Below are 15,961 nucleotides of genomic sequence, written 5' to 3'. Positions count from 1 at the left end.
GAGTCAGACAAAGATTTCAACAACACATGGACTGGTTTGTATTAAATCACTGTTTACACCATCTGTTGATATAATAGCACCTATGCTGTATTTAAAATTTAATTAGAGGTGGGCCATGTCAAAATCATCACAAGAGATTGGATAACCGCACCCAGCATACAGATTCCCAAACACAATGCTTACCAGGATCCCATTTAAGTGACATTTTTGTGGGTCTTTCAGGAGGGATAGTCTTCATCTGCTTTAAAGGCATGATAGCTTGCACATACAGCTTTCCTGATTGCTGCACTTACTGGTTGTGACACCATGCAAAGCTTCATCATCTTCCTATAGGAAATCTGTCAACACTTCACTGTCATCTGTTTTATTTTCTGTTGACTCAGTGGCTCTTTAAAAAGTTGTTTAAGTTCAGAGTTAAGTGCATGGGTCTTTGGAATTGTGTTCTGAAGGTTTCCTCCCTGCTTCCAGATGATTCTGTTACTTATTAGCAAACACAAAACCGGATGGTGTATGCATTCATGCACAAGTTAAGACACATAGGTAGACGATACAAATTGAACATATCTCTTACGTTGCGCTTCAAATGTTTTTAAAAAATCTCAAGTAAATATCTCCATTCTTTCTGTTACAGCCTACTGTATCACACAAGGCAACCCTGTAGCAGACAGACATGAAAAATAGCATTATTACATACTTTGTGTGATTTTTACAGTTGTATCAGTGTTTTTGTGACTGGAACAGAGAGATATTCGTAAGAAGTAATGGCCATACAAATTACATGGTGCCATGGTTGAATGTTTAGACTTTGAACATGGGCCATAAAATCCAGTATTAAACACCTGAGAATCCTGCTGGGAAATGTTTCCTTTCTTTCTTAGAAACAGTTGACCATCAGTATCAGTGCAACAAGTGAATTAGAAAGAAAATATCTTTTCTTCCCACTGACAATCTTTGAAGGTGTAACTTCAGTCCCACCTCTTAGTTATTTTTGTGAATTTCTGTACTGGGTATAATTTGTTCTTAACCCACAGGAAGCATGCAGTAACAATTTAATATTTCAGAATTGTTCAGAAGTTCCAAAGGACTTTGTGGAAGTCTTGTTAAGTCCTTCAGGAAGCAAATATTTTGAAAAACTTCAGAGTTCCTGACATTTGACAATAGATTTCTTGACTGTCTCTGGGAAGTGGGAGTAGGCAAAGCAGTAAAAAGAGAGCATGCTAGTCATGTTTATATCTACAAAAAGCAGTCTGAGAGACCAAGGATTGTGAATAATGAAGGAGCTGAGCTAAATCTGCTGATTCAACAACGAGAAAGTTTCTTTCAGGCCTTTTCTAGTCCAAAGTCATAATGCAGCAGACATGGCTGTTAGTGGGTCGCTGTCATGTAACCAGAGAATTTAAACGTCCATTGATAATTTAATATTTTAAAATTGAAATATTTGTGTTATTTATTGCACTGTTCTGCAAGTGTGTATAGGTAATTTATTTTAATTTATTTTCTTCCAAATATGTGAATGCAATGAAAGCCCAGCTTTCTAGGCTTGTTCTGTTTCCTGACCTGGAGAAAAGCAGATGCTTGTCAAATATGACAATGACTAAAAAGAAGTTACTATCAACTACATTGTCTTTTTGTTCCACAGATGAGGATACACTCCTGCTTTGGTTTTTTGTTCTGTGGGATATTTTTGCCTGGAATCCTTGGTTTTCCACAGACAAATAACTCAATCGATTGTGATTCTCTGTTACCAAACTATGAAACTGAACCACAGACATCTGCACCACCATATATTATTACTGCATCCTTTGACAACTTTGAGCCAGGAAATGAAATCCAAGGTAAATAATCTGAATGTCATGAAATATTTATGTGTGTCTCTCAGAATTACCAGTCTTCACCAAAATTCCCCCATTTCCCTCCAAGTCTACTTTGTTTTTTTTTTTAATTTCAATCTTGTTCATCTATACCTGAGATATAAATCTTTTGGAAATTTTTTTTTTTTTTTAATATATGTAAGTATGTATGTATTTGTATAACTGATAATATATTATCTCTTTTTTCCTTATGTACTAAATATGTCAACTTCATGCTATAGTTTTTGTGACAAAATGAAAATGAAATGGGACAGCTGGCCAAACTGGACTAGTAGTTAGTTGCTCTTTAACTTAGTATTTGAGTATTTGCTGTTGTATCAGGCCTATTCAATACAAAGAGATCCTACTCGTTAGATGTTCACATGCTGTCATCTTACAGGAAAATAAAAATTCAGGATGCAGTATAAGGCAACTCAAGAGTGAGACATTTTGAGTCATCCTTCTAGGAGCTGCATCCCAGATTTTATCAAATTGCAGGGGTGGAGCTATTGTGGTTTAAAACACCTTTTTGTCTTCCTAATCCCGAATTGCCCTCTGGATGGAACACCTTGACAGCCTTGTTTCTCCACACTGTGATGCCATCTCATGGTGCTGTCACACTTTTAAGTGGCTTACTTCTGCTTCTTTTTCCAGCCATTTGCTAGAAGGAGCGTGGAAGTGGAAGTGAGTTGTAACCTGTCACACGTCCTCGTTGTATCTCAGTAGCTGAAAAAGAGCATTATTCACTAAGTAGCTACTGTCTATCTGGAATTTTGTTTTACCTGAACCTAGTAACATGGATGTGCTTCCACAGAGAGTGCTATGTAGAAAGAAGAATGGAGAAGCATTAGAGTCCTATCATAGCTGCCATTCTTGGAAAAATGTGTGAATAACTCTTTCAAGGATGGGAGGGCTGTTTGATTACCGATAGCTATTTTTAAAACCGTATTACCAGCAAAATGATGGATGAATTTAAGTATCTGCAGACTGTTCTCAGTGCGGTTATATGGGATTTACCATAAAATATTGAATCCCAGTGCTACTAACCTTGCATTTTTTTTTTCCCCTTTATTTTTGACTATGCTTTTCTTTCTTTGGAACTACTTTTCTATTGCTTCAAACTGTAAGCACCCAGTACCTGGTCTCAGGGAGCTGCATTAGGTTGCCCTTCCATTGAGTATATTGCAGTTTCATCTGTGGCCAACACTCTTACAGTTGCATCTGTGCTTGATTTAACACTGCACTCAAGGGCTGGATATCATCCATCCTGTGAGACCTGCAAAAAATTAGTGAATTAGGACTGAAAGTTGATGACAAATAGGAAGGCTAATTATGCAGGTATTTGGAATGTTAAATTGTCAAGATGTGATTCGTCCTTGCCTTGACTTCAGTGTCATGCCAAGTTTATCTATCCTTATTTTTAATGTCTACACATACCTTTGGGTATAAACCATTATTCTGATTTTATTTGCAAAAGTGCCTAATACTGGCATTAGCAGAGCAAGTTTATAATAAATGATAGAAAATTTCATTATGCATCTTGAAATCAATTTTTAATTTGGATATACAAAAAAACATGAAACTGCTCTTTTCCGTATTTTTCTGAGTTCCTTCAGTAACAAAATTTGAGTAAAATCAAGTAGTTAATGATTATTAATTTTTCATATTTAATACAGAATATGAGAGCCAAACTGTCCAGTTTCTCTTTTTCCAGTTGTAACACAAGAAAAAATGGTTCTGCAATTCTGCCTTAGGCAAAAGTTAATCTTTTATTTTGAAACAGAAATAGAAAGAAATGCAGTTCTCTTCCTCCCATAGTTATTTTGACTTCATGGGCCTAATTAGATAGAAAATAAATAACCTTTTCATCAGCAAGGCCATTGGCCGATACACTGAGTATGCATGGGGAGCGAATTAGATTAATAAGGAAGTCGTAGAGCAGAATTGCTTTTAAAATTGTCGGTAAATAGTATATTCCATGTTATTTTACACAGAAATGTCTCTCCAAATTTCTTCCTTTTCCTTTATTGTCATTCTCTTGGTAATTAATAAAAACTGTCATAAATATCAACATTTTAAAAAAACTGTAAAGATTTTAAGTAACTTTCGTACGTGCAGCCTTGTGCTTTGGAGTGAGGGAAATTAGTTGCGAAACATTTAAGAGGTTTTAGTTGTGTATGAAACTTATATTTCTCAAAACGTCTGTTTTCATAGTGACTCTAGAAGCACTTAAAGATGTTGGTTTTAGAGGATTTAATCTACAAGCTCGAGAAATAGAAGGAGATGTTCCTGTTGGTACTTTTAAAATTACAGATCCAAACACTAAAGGCTTGGACTGTCATAATGCAACGGTAAGTGTTCAGTCTCTGGAATACTTACTTAAGCTTGTTTTCCTTTTAAATACTTTAATCAGAATTGATAGAAAAAAAATAAGCATTTTTTATATGGCAAAGTTATGTCATCAGTAGAGTTTACAAATTTAGAATTTGTCAAGAAATGTGTGTGTTCTATATGTGATATGAATCTAATGTAGAAGCTACCTGGCGCTTTTTAGGAAGACATCAGTGTTACTTGTTGTAGTAGAGACAGTTCCCCTAATAATACAGGTAAAAGTTACTTTTGCATCTTATATAATTATATGTATTTCTTTTTAATTCCAGAATTCAGCAGTAAGTCATGCAAACTCAGACGAGAAAAAGAAAGTTACAACAACATGGATTGCTCCACATGGTGTTAGAGATCTTCAATTTATGTAAATAATTGCTTTTATTTAATCTTTTTTCCTCAAAATTTTATTTCTATGACATGGATCTGTGTTGCTGCTTCTGATGATCTTGTCACAATCATGGGGTTTTTTCATAGTTTGTTATAACTTCCCACTGTGTCCACTAAATAACATGATTTCCATTTCAAAGTATAATTATGGAAGGTAAACACTCTTCTCCAGATGTTAATATATGTAAATAATTTCATTAAGCACAGGGTTATTAATGGATCTTTGAGTAACCTGTTTTTACACTTTGACTTCTTTATTTACAAGAGCAACAATATGAATGTAAGCAGTTCCCCAAGTAAGTGAAGTTCAGACTCTATTCAATAATACCTTTTCTCATTTTGAACAGCAGAAGAATAATAGTTTGATGTAGATGATTGTAAGATAAATTTAAAACTAAGTTTACGACCCATGAACTAATGGCTGAAAACAGAAGACAAATTTATCCTGTGTTTACTGCTACTTTACTTGCAGATCTGAAGCTTGTAAAATTAGCGCCTGGTCTAACAAAATGCCTGCTTGATGTAATTGGTAGATATCTAAATATTTGATAGCTTGCTATTGTTTGAAATGTGGATTTATGATGGGGATGCCTTGACCTTGTTTCATTAAATCTTGAGGAATACAAAAAGGAGCAGAAGAACACGAATTAAAAACAATCACTTCTATATGGCATGAAAATCAGTTCACCATCATAGATACAGATTGTCAGAGAGGGAAAGAGGTGTGACAATTTTTGTGGATATTTGAGCTGATAATCCCCACTGGAGTCAATCCTTCTTCAAATAGTGTCCATTCCTATTCTACCCCTTCTCAACATCTGCTTTATTTATCTTCAAAATTACATTGGACGACAACACAGTAACTAGAAAAGTGTTCTGGAAAATTATGTTCTTCTTGAACTTGTACTGTATAACCTTAAAATCAAAACAGAGTGGATTTTCTTTGCTGGGGAGTGGGAAGAGTTTATTGGTATTTTACAGTGAAATATTTTCATAGAAAAATAATGATTCTTTTGCTTTCTTTCTAGTGCAACTGTTGTCCAAGATCTAGAGAAATTTTGGGTTGGAATTCAAAGCAAAACTCTCACAGCTACACATTCTGGGTCAGTTAATGCGACAGGAAAAAGTAAAAGGAAGGTATGCTTTGAGTGTATTTTCATACAATAAACTAATACAGCAAATTAAAATGTCTTTGACGTGATACAAGGTATACATCCGTTGTCAAGTATTCAATAACTAAGATGGCCAAAATCATTAGATATTTTCAACACTTTTAGTTTAACTGCCTAACCATCTTACTAAATTGATGAAAAAATAAAGATCACCCCCCCCACTGCCCTCAAAATAGGGAATCTAACAATCTAGTTATCAAAACAATCCATAGCATGAAATACTTATATGGTACCGTTTTTTTTCTCAACTGCTGCACCAGTCCCTGGGAACTGTAGCTGTGTAGCATATTCTTGCAAATGAGTTTATTTTTTGGCCGAGAATTATGCTTATATGAAACATCTTAAACATGATACATAGCTAAAGTAAAGAAAGTCTGTTCAAATCTATGATATTGGTTCTTGACTGTACCAACACTGATTTACATCATCTTGTGATCTAACCAGGAGGGAACACCTGTCATTTGTCTGTTGCTTCACCAAATATATTTCCTGTTTCCTACAATAAGCTGCCTTTTTCCCCTCCCCCAGTAAATAATTTGCAAATGTTTCCTCTTTCTTTTTTTTCCACAGATTCTGATAGAACTAGAATGTAACAAGGTAAGAGCAATTTTTCTTCAATTTCCCAGTTTTCAGTTACCTCGGTTTTAGAATTCCTGTCCTACTTGTCCGGTTGCATGGTTGTAGCATGAAGATTATATTGTACCATTGAAATTACGTTCCTAGTGTGATCTCATTTATGCTTACATTTTGCAAGCAGTTTTGAAGGTATTTTTATTTTGAATTAGTTCTCTGATCGGATTGTTACAATGTATCATAAGCAATGAAACACTAACGACTCCACTCAGACCATGAATGTGAATTCCGTTGATGTTCTGTTTAAAATAACTTGATATGTATACACCAGTCAATAAACAGTAACTGGAACCTGTACTTTTCTTGCAGCGTGGAGGGACTTACACAACACAGGGCCGATGCATCATGGTAAATATTCTTTCTCCAAATATATACTGCTGATTGCCCAAGATCTCAAGACCTAGTCAAAAGCTGCTTCTAGTCACATCTTTATCCCTCTTGTTGCTGAATTCATTTTTCTTTTTGGCAATTTACCTTGGTTGATTAAAATCCCAAACTTTCTAAATCATTGTCGGCCTTGTTACCATTTCCTCGTGCAGGTTGTCTCTAGCTAAACCTGGAGTAACTTTCTAACAGAAGTTTTTTCTGAGTCATAGTATTTGCTTACTTTTCAAGATAACTTATTTTAACAGCTCTGAAACCTTGCCTTTTGTAAATCACGATCTAGATATAAAATGTAACTACTTGATTAATTTTTTTTTCCTGAAAACTATTACTTTCAGCTCAGTGAAGAAGCCTCTTAAACTCCTTTCCTTCCTCCCAGCAAATACACCCTACATTTCAGTGTCTAGTGATTACATAGTAATATCAGTAAAAAGTTTTCATCTACTTTTTAATGATCTTGATAATGTAGGTCTCCTCCTCAATAACGGACACCAAGTGTAGGTCTCCTCCTCAATAATGGACACCAAGTGTATGAGGCCAGACAAAAAAAAAAGCGCAAGCAGCAGAATTATGTTAACTTATACCAGATGTTTTGGTATAGTTTTGATAATTTGGCTTTAAAGATCTCTGAAATAATTTTAATAGTATCAATTGGTGCAATGAAGTCACAGAAAATTACTTTATATGTTTTTCTTTTTCCCACCGAGTAGATCTTTCCCTGAAAATCATTTATATAAAAGTCAATTTTCTGCAAAATAATAAATAGCATTTTGATTTCTTCATAGGTTGGACCTTCCGGTTCCTCTCAGAGCAGCTATTCAGGCAGTCAGGTAAGGGTCCTAACATCCAGCATTTGTATGTTTTCCTTTAATTACCTTGAACAACTGAAATTCTGTAACTACGGAGTACTCAGGTGATTTAATACTATACTGGAATATCATCTCTGCTAGCTAACACAGAATACCAGAGTTATTAATCTAGTAAACTGGACTAGGTTAAACTACCTACACTCTGAGCTCAATAACTTGCTGTTGTATTCTTACGTTCACCACCTCTGATTTCACACATTAAGCATTTTTATTGAGCATTAACTTGACCCTTTTGAGAGAAAAAAAAATTCCTTCCATTTTCCTAGAGGATTCCTACCCATATGTGCAAATACAGTCACAAACCATTTGGTTTGTAGTTTTAGAGACATCTGGCATAATGAAAATGAAACTGTAGTTATTATAAATGGATTTGTTTGGCTTTTTTTTTTTTAATAATCAAAATAAAAGGACTAAATATACTTGTGTTTCACTGTCTTCTCCACAAAAAATTGCAAAATTTCTCCAGACTTCACTGGATATGCATGCATATATTAAAGCTCCAGTATAATGTCTATCACTTTTAACACCAGACTATATTCGCAGTTGAAAATTTGGGGATTTCACTGTCTAGTTAGCCTCTGAAAACTTTTCGGAATGTATGTCTTTATTTTCACTGATCACTTTTCACTTCTTTAATAACAGAAATATAGGACTCGGTTTTTAGTTCATTATCTCCACTACCATAATGTATGTATTTGCACTTGAACTGTCAGGTGCTTTCTGGTATATCTCCAGTTTCTAGAACTGAGCTTCGTAAGGATTTATTTCTTACTACTTACTAATGATCATATTTATTAGTGAATTATTTGGTAATATTCCATTTGTTCAATCTTCACAACTTGTAAGTGGAATTGCCAGACTCTGAGAAGTACCAATTATTCTTATGTAAATACTAAATACTGATTTTTGTCATTGTATTTCTTTCACATATAATACATGCTCTTTCCTAAGAGATGACTTTCTCATCATGTCACATAACTACCTGAAGTTATTAATTTTTCTTCTAAAATATAGACTATCTAGCTAAACAACTTGAGGATTTTGAAAGGTTACATGACCAATGACAAAAGTTATATGGAAAAACATGATGATTAATGTCTCATACTAAATGAGAATTGTTACAACCAGTTGCCAGTGTAGTTGTTGCCTCTGTACTTGCTTATCCCATATTTGCACACACACATTGTCACCTGCACAGATTTCATGCCACGAACAGCAGGGCTTTTTTTTTAACCCCTCCCTTTCCCCTCCCCCCCCCCCCCTTTTTTTTTACATGGAAATAATTGACTTCTGTTTTTATTTCAGGGTGGACAAGTCTACACAATAACCAGGAATGGATGTGGCCCTGTAAGCACTTTTCTTGCATTTACTTTTTTGTCCCAAACATAACTATGTTTATAGTAACTCCTACCATTTGGTTGCATTGTTTATAGGAGTGTTCATGCGGGATTTTCTGTTGCAAATAGAAAATAACTAAGAGAGATCTTGAAGATGAATATTACAGTTTATTCAGCAACACGAAGTAGTCGGCAGAGATGTTAAAAAGTTAAACAGAAACATATAGATTATAGAATCACGAAAAAAGGCTGGAAGGGGTTATCTGTTGCACTTAGATCACACTCATCATACAGGTTGTCTATTCTCCTACCTAAGGCAAGACTGGTGTGAATTGGTCTGCATGTTCTAAGTTTTTCCTCCTCTCAGAAGTAAACACACACATATCTACAATAACTAAGACTGTTTCAGTTTTTCATTCTTTCATGCAGCAGGGCTGCTTGTGAAGTTATGAGTCCTAGACAGGTCAAGCCAGAAATAGCGGAAAGATGCAAGAGTGCTCTAACGTGGTGCTGAATAGATCAAAAACTTAGCTGAAGCATTTTTATCAAGATGGTGACTAATTGGATGGACTAAAGTATTTGCAGACTTATGTCAAATATATATAGTTATTTTGGTTTCCTTTTGGCATTTACAATATAAGATCTTTATATTTTAATGCAAAGTTACTATGTTCAAACATTTACTCAATATAAAAAAATGAGAAGAACACGAAAGATAAACGAAACAGTCAAGTTTACTCTTTCTATGTCAATGACAGGTCTTTTTGCTTGTTTTTCATAGTATAGCAAGTAAACAAAAATAAGCCAGTCATGTAGTTCTATTGCTAAGAACTATCAGTTGCCACTTCAAACTAGAAAAATGGGGATGACCAAGCACACAATGTTTCCAAAAATGTAAAACATTCATGTCATCAGTAGTTGTAAAATGTAAAACTCGTGACAGTGTGTATTTGGTTTTTGCTAAGAACAACAAAAATTGCAGTTTTGTGGGAGACTATTGATTGTATTAATAATAATAAGTGAGATTTGCTTTGAAAATGGAACTATTACTATTTATGCTGGACCTCAATATTTTATATTTGATTGACTGCAAATCAGGAAGGTGATGATTTTTGTTTATTTCCAGTTTCTACTTCCTAATTTTTACATATATGCGTTTGTATATTTTACATACCTAATGTTCGAATTACAAACGTTATATCAAATCTTGATAATTTATTTTTATTAAAATAATGTCTTGACAGTGTCTGTTTTGAAATGTTTCCTGAGTACCACTAGATAAGCTCTGATATACAAAGGGCTAATGTCTCTGGCTCTTATGTGCACACATGGATGTTCGCGCATTAGTAGTAGAGAGTACAATACTCTCCTTATCATGTATTCTGTACATATTTTACATAAGGATCAATCAGAATTGAAGGTGTCTGAAATTTGCCTTTTCTTCTTAAGTAATTATAGAAGAGAAATAACGGCTTTCATTTTATTTTCTTAGGGAGGTGCTGCTGGTGCATATGGTCAATACGCCTGTAAAGATGTAAGCTGGTTATATATGTATTTACTGATTGTCTACTACTGTGCTTCTTAACTCATCTCCTTATAGCAGATTGCATTTGATTCTCTTCTGTACAGCCATATTATTCTTCCTAAATATATTAAGGAAAATGGTGGTTGCATGAGGTATTATTCTGGGATCAAAAAACAAAATTAAAAGGTGTTACCTTGTCACTTCCCCAAAGTGTAATAATTTATGTTACAGAGACTACTCTTCACCTTTATAAGTGCTTAATTTGTTAGCCTGCTAAAACATCAGAATTCTTACTGTGTAATGCTTTTTATCTGTTAGAGTAATTGTCTTTGGATATTGCAATATTATTTGGGAGGTTTTTGTTGTGTTGGTGGGTTTTCTTTGGTTTGGGGTTTTTTTTCCTGTTTTTTGTTTTGTGTTGTTTTTTACAATCTTTTTGTATTAATCCAATAATTCCTTAATTAGTAGAGAAATTTCTATTTCAACCTCATTTATTTCAATTTCATCCGAAAACAGATTTATTTTAAAAACGAACGTATTTTTCATTTTTGAAATCACAAAACCGAGTAAAAAAAATCTATCAGAAGGACAACATGCTCTCTAATACCTGTTAGAAACTGAAACCCTAGCCAAAAAGCTGCTTAATTATATGCTTAACTTCAAATACCTCATTAGTGATATTAAATCCTAAATATTAAATAGATTTTATCTTTTTTAATATGTGAGTGTAAACTGTATTTGTGATAGAGCAATATTAAACTTATGACTATAGTAGGATGTTGGCAAATTTTTACTTCATTTATCTTTGAGTTCAGTATACTTTACTATTGCCCTAGATTTATTTAAGTACAGATGAAATGAGTTTCATAGGAAACCTGCATCCACTAAGGGCAAAAAGCAATGACTTCTAGATATAATTAACAAATTATAATACAAATAAATACCCAATTTATGTTTTTATTTCAGAGTGCATCTTCATACAGCAATGGTCTTACCTATGGCCAGGTAACTATGTGCTTTCCAATATATTTTCAGATTCTTAAGCTATTCAGAAAGTGAGCAGCTATGCCCAACTTTTACCAAACAATAATAAAATTCATGGAAGGGGGTAAAGCAGGACTGTCTTCAAATGGTTAATAGTCATATCTGGAAATAACTTCAGCAGATGAGTTACATGTATAATGTATGTTGTAATATCAACCTTGTTAGAAGTTGTTTACTTCTGTTTTGCACAGAAACTCAATTATATTTATTCTGTAAATGAACACCAGTTACTTTTATTATGATTTTCTGAAAGTTAATGCTTTCTTCAATAGTTACTAAGAATTACAAGTATTTTTGGTGGCTTTTGCCTATGCAATTGTACGTATGGGTTGATGAAATGGAAAACTTCGCTGCACATTATGCTTTATTTAAAACATTTATATTCTTATGGTGCATCCCATTTATTCCAGTTTATATTTCAACAGTAGGGTTTTTAGTTTGGGGGGGACTGATTCTGGAGTTTGGGTTGGTTTCTTTTTTGACCAAGGTAGACAATATTTTTTTTTCTACCAAGAAATTATTTTTGTTATAAGCAAACTTCTAATTTGATGTTAGATGAAACATTTGCAGCCTTTATACAGTGCTGTGTTAAACTATCAAAATAATTGGGGTTCGTAGAAAAAAAAATAAACCAGTTGATTTATTTCAGTGATTAATTTATTAATTGCCAATACATTAAATATTTTTCTTCAGAATCTTATTTCATTTGATACTTTAGGGAAATGGTGTTAACTATGACATTCTTGTGGAAAATAGTGCTGTAGTTAACTTGTCATACATATACCTAAGCAAAAAATTGTTTCTGTTTTCTTTACAGTCTGTCCCTTCAAGCAGTTCAGATTCCAGTAAGAAGGTAAGCACTCCTTTTCAACTCAAATGTTCTTATAGTTGTAACTTGGCATGACTCCTTTTATTTCAGTGGTACTACAATTCCTTTTACCAGTTAAGACTTTTCAAGGTTTTGACCCAGATCGATTCATATTATTTGAATCAATTAGGTTCTTAAGATGCCTTATACTAACTAGCTGTGCTGTGGTTGACTTAACTGTATATAAAATTCATCCATGTTTATGAGGATTTGTTTTTAAAAAGTTAGAAATGGGATTGTGATGTAATTAGGACTTTTAAGGAGATAGATTTTGTAATTCTTATTCAGATAGGGCTGGAAAACAAATGTGACTCAAGGTGAGTAAAACCAGTAGAATTCGTATTACTGTTGACTTTGACCCATAACATTTACATGGACTCTTCCTCTCAGTTCAGTCTCCAGGAAGCTCAGGGCTAATGCTATGGTGTGTTCAGGAAATGCACAGTGTACCCATTCATGTCCTCACAGATACTTTTTCATTTTAGTTTTCCATTGGTTTAGGAATTCAAAACATACTGATAGATTTATTTTTTTTAATAACTTAGTTTTAAACATGTCATACTTCTCCCTGGTTTATACTAAAATTGTTTAATTGTAGTAGCACTGACTCTTCCTTTCTACACTACTGGACAATATGAACCAACTTCAGTTGGGCAGGTGGGGTGGGGCAGGAGAGCGGAAAAAAGGAAAAAACCTTCTAATTAGAAAACATGAAAACCTAAACAGAAGATAGTACTAATGTATTTGGCTTATTTTTTTTAGTTAACTCAATATTAAGCCTTTTTTTTTTTTTTTGCATAATACTGAATAAAGAAAAAAGAAATTGATCTTCTGGTTTGGGTTGGAAAGTTGAAGATCAAAAAGGACACACAGTATAGGCCAGCAGATATAGCATAATACATGAAATCCTGCTTCTGCCTCTACAGCTGAGCCATTGTGTGACTGACTGGGAGCAAGTCTTTTATCTCCTTATACTCTTGTGTAAACAATGTATACATATATATTCTTTGCTTGGTAATGTGCATTAAACATTTTAATAAAAATAATATTTCATAGAAGTGATCATTCATAGCATTATTATTGGAGTTTATAAATTTAGATAATGCAGTGTTCTTCATTTTCATAATATATTTAACTATTTGAATAAACTCTTTGAGTAAACAGCTTTCTCTGATTTCTCTATAGGTAGTGGTCATTGCCAACAGCAACCCTTATCCACCTGTGGTAAGCAGTTATTCTCTACAGTGTTCAAAATTTCCACTTAAAAATCTTTCAAATATGTACATGCTTAATTTGTCCAAAAGATTCCTGGTGTGTGTAGACAACTCTTTGGCATGCAGGGTTTATTCTAGCTACATAATTACTTTCAGGGAAAGCCAGGAGTCAGCTACAAATCCTATAGTTCTTTGATTTTAGTACTTGCAGAGATATTGGATTAACTGTGGATTTCAGGTCTCTCAATGTATACAGCCTCCATGTTCTTGAATAGTTTTGATTTTCTATTTCTACTGCAATTTTCTTTTGTAAATTCACTTCCATTCTAATTTTTAAATTATTAAATTTCTACTCTGCTTACTTGTAACTCATAGAATCAGTCAAAAGTAAGTTTAGCCTTAAAGTGGTTAAAGTGAGTTTGTATGACATAACATTTGATATATGTTTTTCTGATGTCTAGTTTCTAATCAAACATGCTGTTGTTCTAACCTGAATGAAGACTGAGATGCATTTGTTCTACACTATCCTTTCCATATCTTTCTTCTGCATTTGGTTGTGTATTTAGTCCAAAGGATAGGGCCCTCTTTCTCTGTTTGGAAAAGGCCTTGTGCAAAATAATTAAAGGTTGTTTTGTTTCATTTGCAGCGTCATACCTACCCCCAGGTAAGCATACTTTTTCCCTGTGTTTTCTGTAACAGTAATACAGCTCTTATGGGAGCAAACCAGTTGCCTCAGTTTGGTGTCTGCTACCCTTTTACATTTATGCATCATGCCCCAAAATTCATCAAACAAATGACTGGATCAGGAATTGGATTCATATGTGTAGTTGATGTATGTCCAATGCAGGTGACAGTGAGACAGGTTGGAGGGATGATGATGTCTTGCCTTCACTCACCACGTGTGGAAAACCCAAGCTGACTGGCAGTGCAAAGAGGGCACGGCCTGTGCTCTGTTGCTCTCCACATAAGCTGTACTAGAAGCAGATGCAGATGTAGAAAATTACTTAGTAGGGTCTGCCTGCCTTCCCAAACTTTCAGAGCTGAGGCTAAACTAGTTTAATGCTGGATGTCGAGAATTTGATACTCAGTACATCACTCATATGATCCTTCCCTTTATTCACCCAAGCAAAACAGTAAACCTTGGTATTTTCTGTTTAACTGTATTGTGTTGAAACAAGTCAAATTAAATGTTTACTGTTGTGGTTTTTTGTTTTGTTTTCCTCCAGAGTTTGGGAAGTTCTGCTACTAGGATCATAATACAGGTAGACATTCTTTTTCCATTACACTTGAGTTTTAACTGAAGCCCTGTGTCAGTGAACTAAATAATGATTCATCTCTTCTGGAATAAATAAGTATGGATCACTTATGGGCGTCTTAGATATTCACAGACTACAGTGGTGGAGTAGGACATTTCTGTGGTTACAGCAAAGTGGGTATCCTACTTGGTTGCTGATTAAAGACCATTGCAGCTGTTTTCTACAGTCCTAAAATATGAAAACCTCTGTATGCTAATTCCATCATGATCTCGAAATTTGCAAAATTTAACCATCTCAACTTGCTCAGGTAGGCAGATGGAATTTTAGAACTTAAACTTGAATGTTTTTCTATGTTAAATCAAATATGCATAGATCATAACCTGCACGGTTCCATGTTAATTTAAACATTCTATTATTCTAATGCAAACAACTAGTTCAGCGTTACATTTTTTTAAAAACTGTGCCATGTAGTGCTTAGCTCAACTTTTGTTTGCTATTGTATTTATAATATTGCTTCTTGATAACAAGGCACTTGGAAAGTTGATTACAATCCAATTGCATTAAGAGCATGTTTGTAAAGTATTATGGGTATCACTCAGACATAGTTTTTGGCGTCCTTTGAAATTTTAACCTACCTACCACTGTTCACAGCTTAGGCATTCCTCCTTCAGACTATGACAACAAATTCTCACTTTCATGAAAAGATCAGTAGCAGGTTAACCCAGCTGAAATTCATATTTTGAAAATCATTGCTTTCAAAATCTATAGCATTAGATGTTTCCATGACTAGTGATGAATGCTGACAGAGAAAGGAATAATATTTCCTTGTTATTTTATTTCCAAATATAAATGTATAGTGTTTTAATTACACAAGCTAAATATTTTCAATGTGTGTTTATAAATAAAATTGCAGAATATCCGATTCCTCTCATAATCCATGTACTTCATGGGAAGTGAAAGATTTTCTGCACTGACATTTCTTTTTGTTAAATTGTAACTGTGGCTTTTCTAATTTTAGTTTTGACAAAGACATT

General features: G+C 34.0%; 1 protein-coding gene across 18 annotated transcripts in view; it reads left to right on the top strand.

Annotated features, from left to right (window-relative positions):
• LOC136001489 (hornerin-like) overlaps window positions 1–15,961 on the top strand; it is an 82,885-nt gene that overhangs the window by 30,437 nt on the left and 36,487 nt on the right. For all 18 annotated transcript variants that reach the window (XM_065655847.1, XM_065655848.1, XM_065655849.1 and 15 more), the window contains 14 exons: window positions 1,640–1,835; window positions 4,065–4,201; window positions 4,511–4,602; window positions 5,654–5,762; window positions 6,368–6,394; window positions 6,740–6,778; window positions 7,600–7,644; window positions 8,989–9,030; window positions 10,513–10,554; window positions 11,512–11,550; window positions 12,407–12,442; window positions 13,643–13,681; window positions 14,318–14,335; window positions 14,898–14,933. In XM_065655847.1, the coding sequence (XP_065511919.1) occupies window positions 1,640–1,835; window positions 4,065–4,201; window positions 4,511–4,602; window positions 5,654–5,762; window positions 6,368–6,394; window positions 6,740–6,778; window positions 7,600–7,644; window positions 8,989–9,030; window positions 10,513–10,554; window positions 11,512–11,550; window positions 12,407–12,442; window positions 13,643–13,681; window positions 14,318–14,335; window positions 14,898–14,933 (897 nt within the window). The remainder of the gene's footprint in view (window positions 1–1,639; window positions 1,836–4,064; window positions 4,202–4,510; window positions 4,603–5,653; window positions 5,763–6,367; window positions 6,395–6,739; window positions 6,779–7,599; window positions 7,645–8,988; window positions 9,031–10,512; window positions 10,555–11,511; window positions 11,551–12,406; window positions 12,443–13,642; window positions 13,682–14,317; window positions 14,336–14,897; window positions 14,934–15,961) is intronic.

The sequence above is a fragment of the Caloenas nicobarica genome, chromosome Z (assembly GCF_036013445.1).
Source record: "Caloenas nicobarica isolate bCalNic1 chromosome Z, bCalNic1.hap1, whole genome shotgun sequence".
Lineage (NCBI taxonomy): Eukaryota > Metazoa > Chordata > Aves > Columbiformes > Columbidae > Caloenas > Caloenas nicobarica.
The sequence above is the reverse complement of the archived record's forward strand: the minus strand, read 5'-3'. Positions and strand labels throughout refer to the sequence as shown.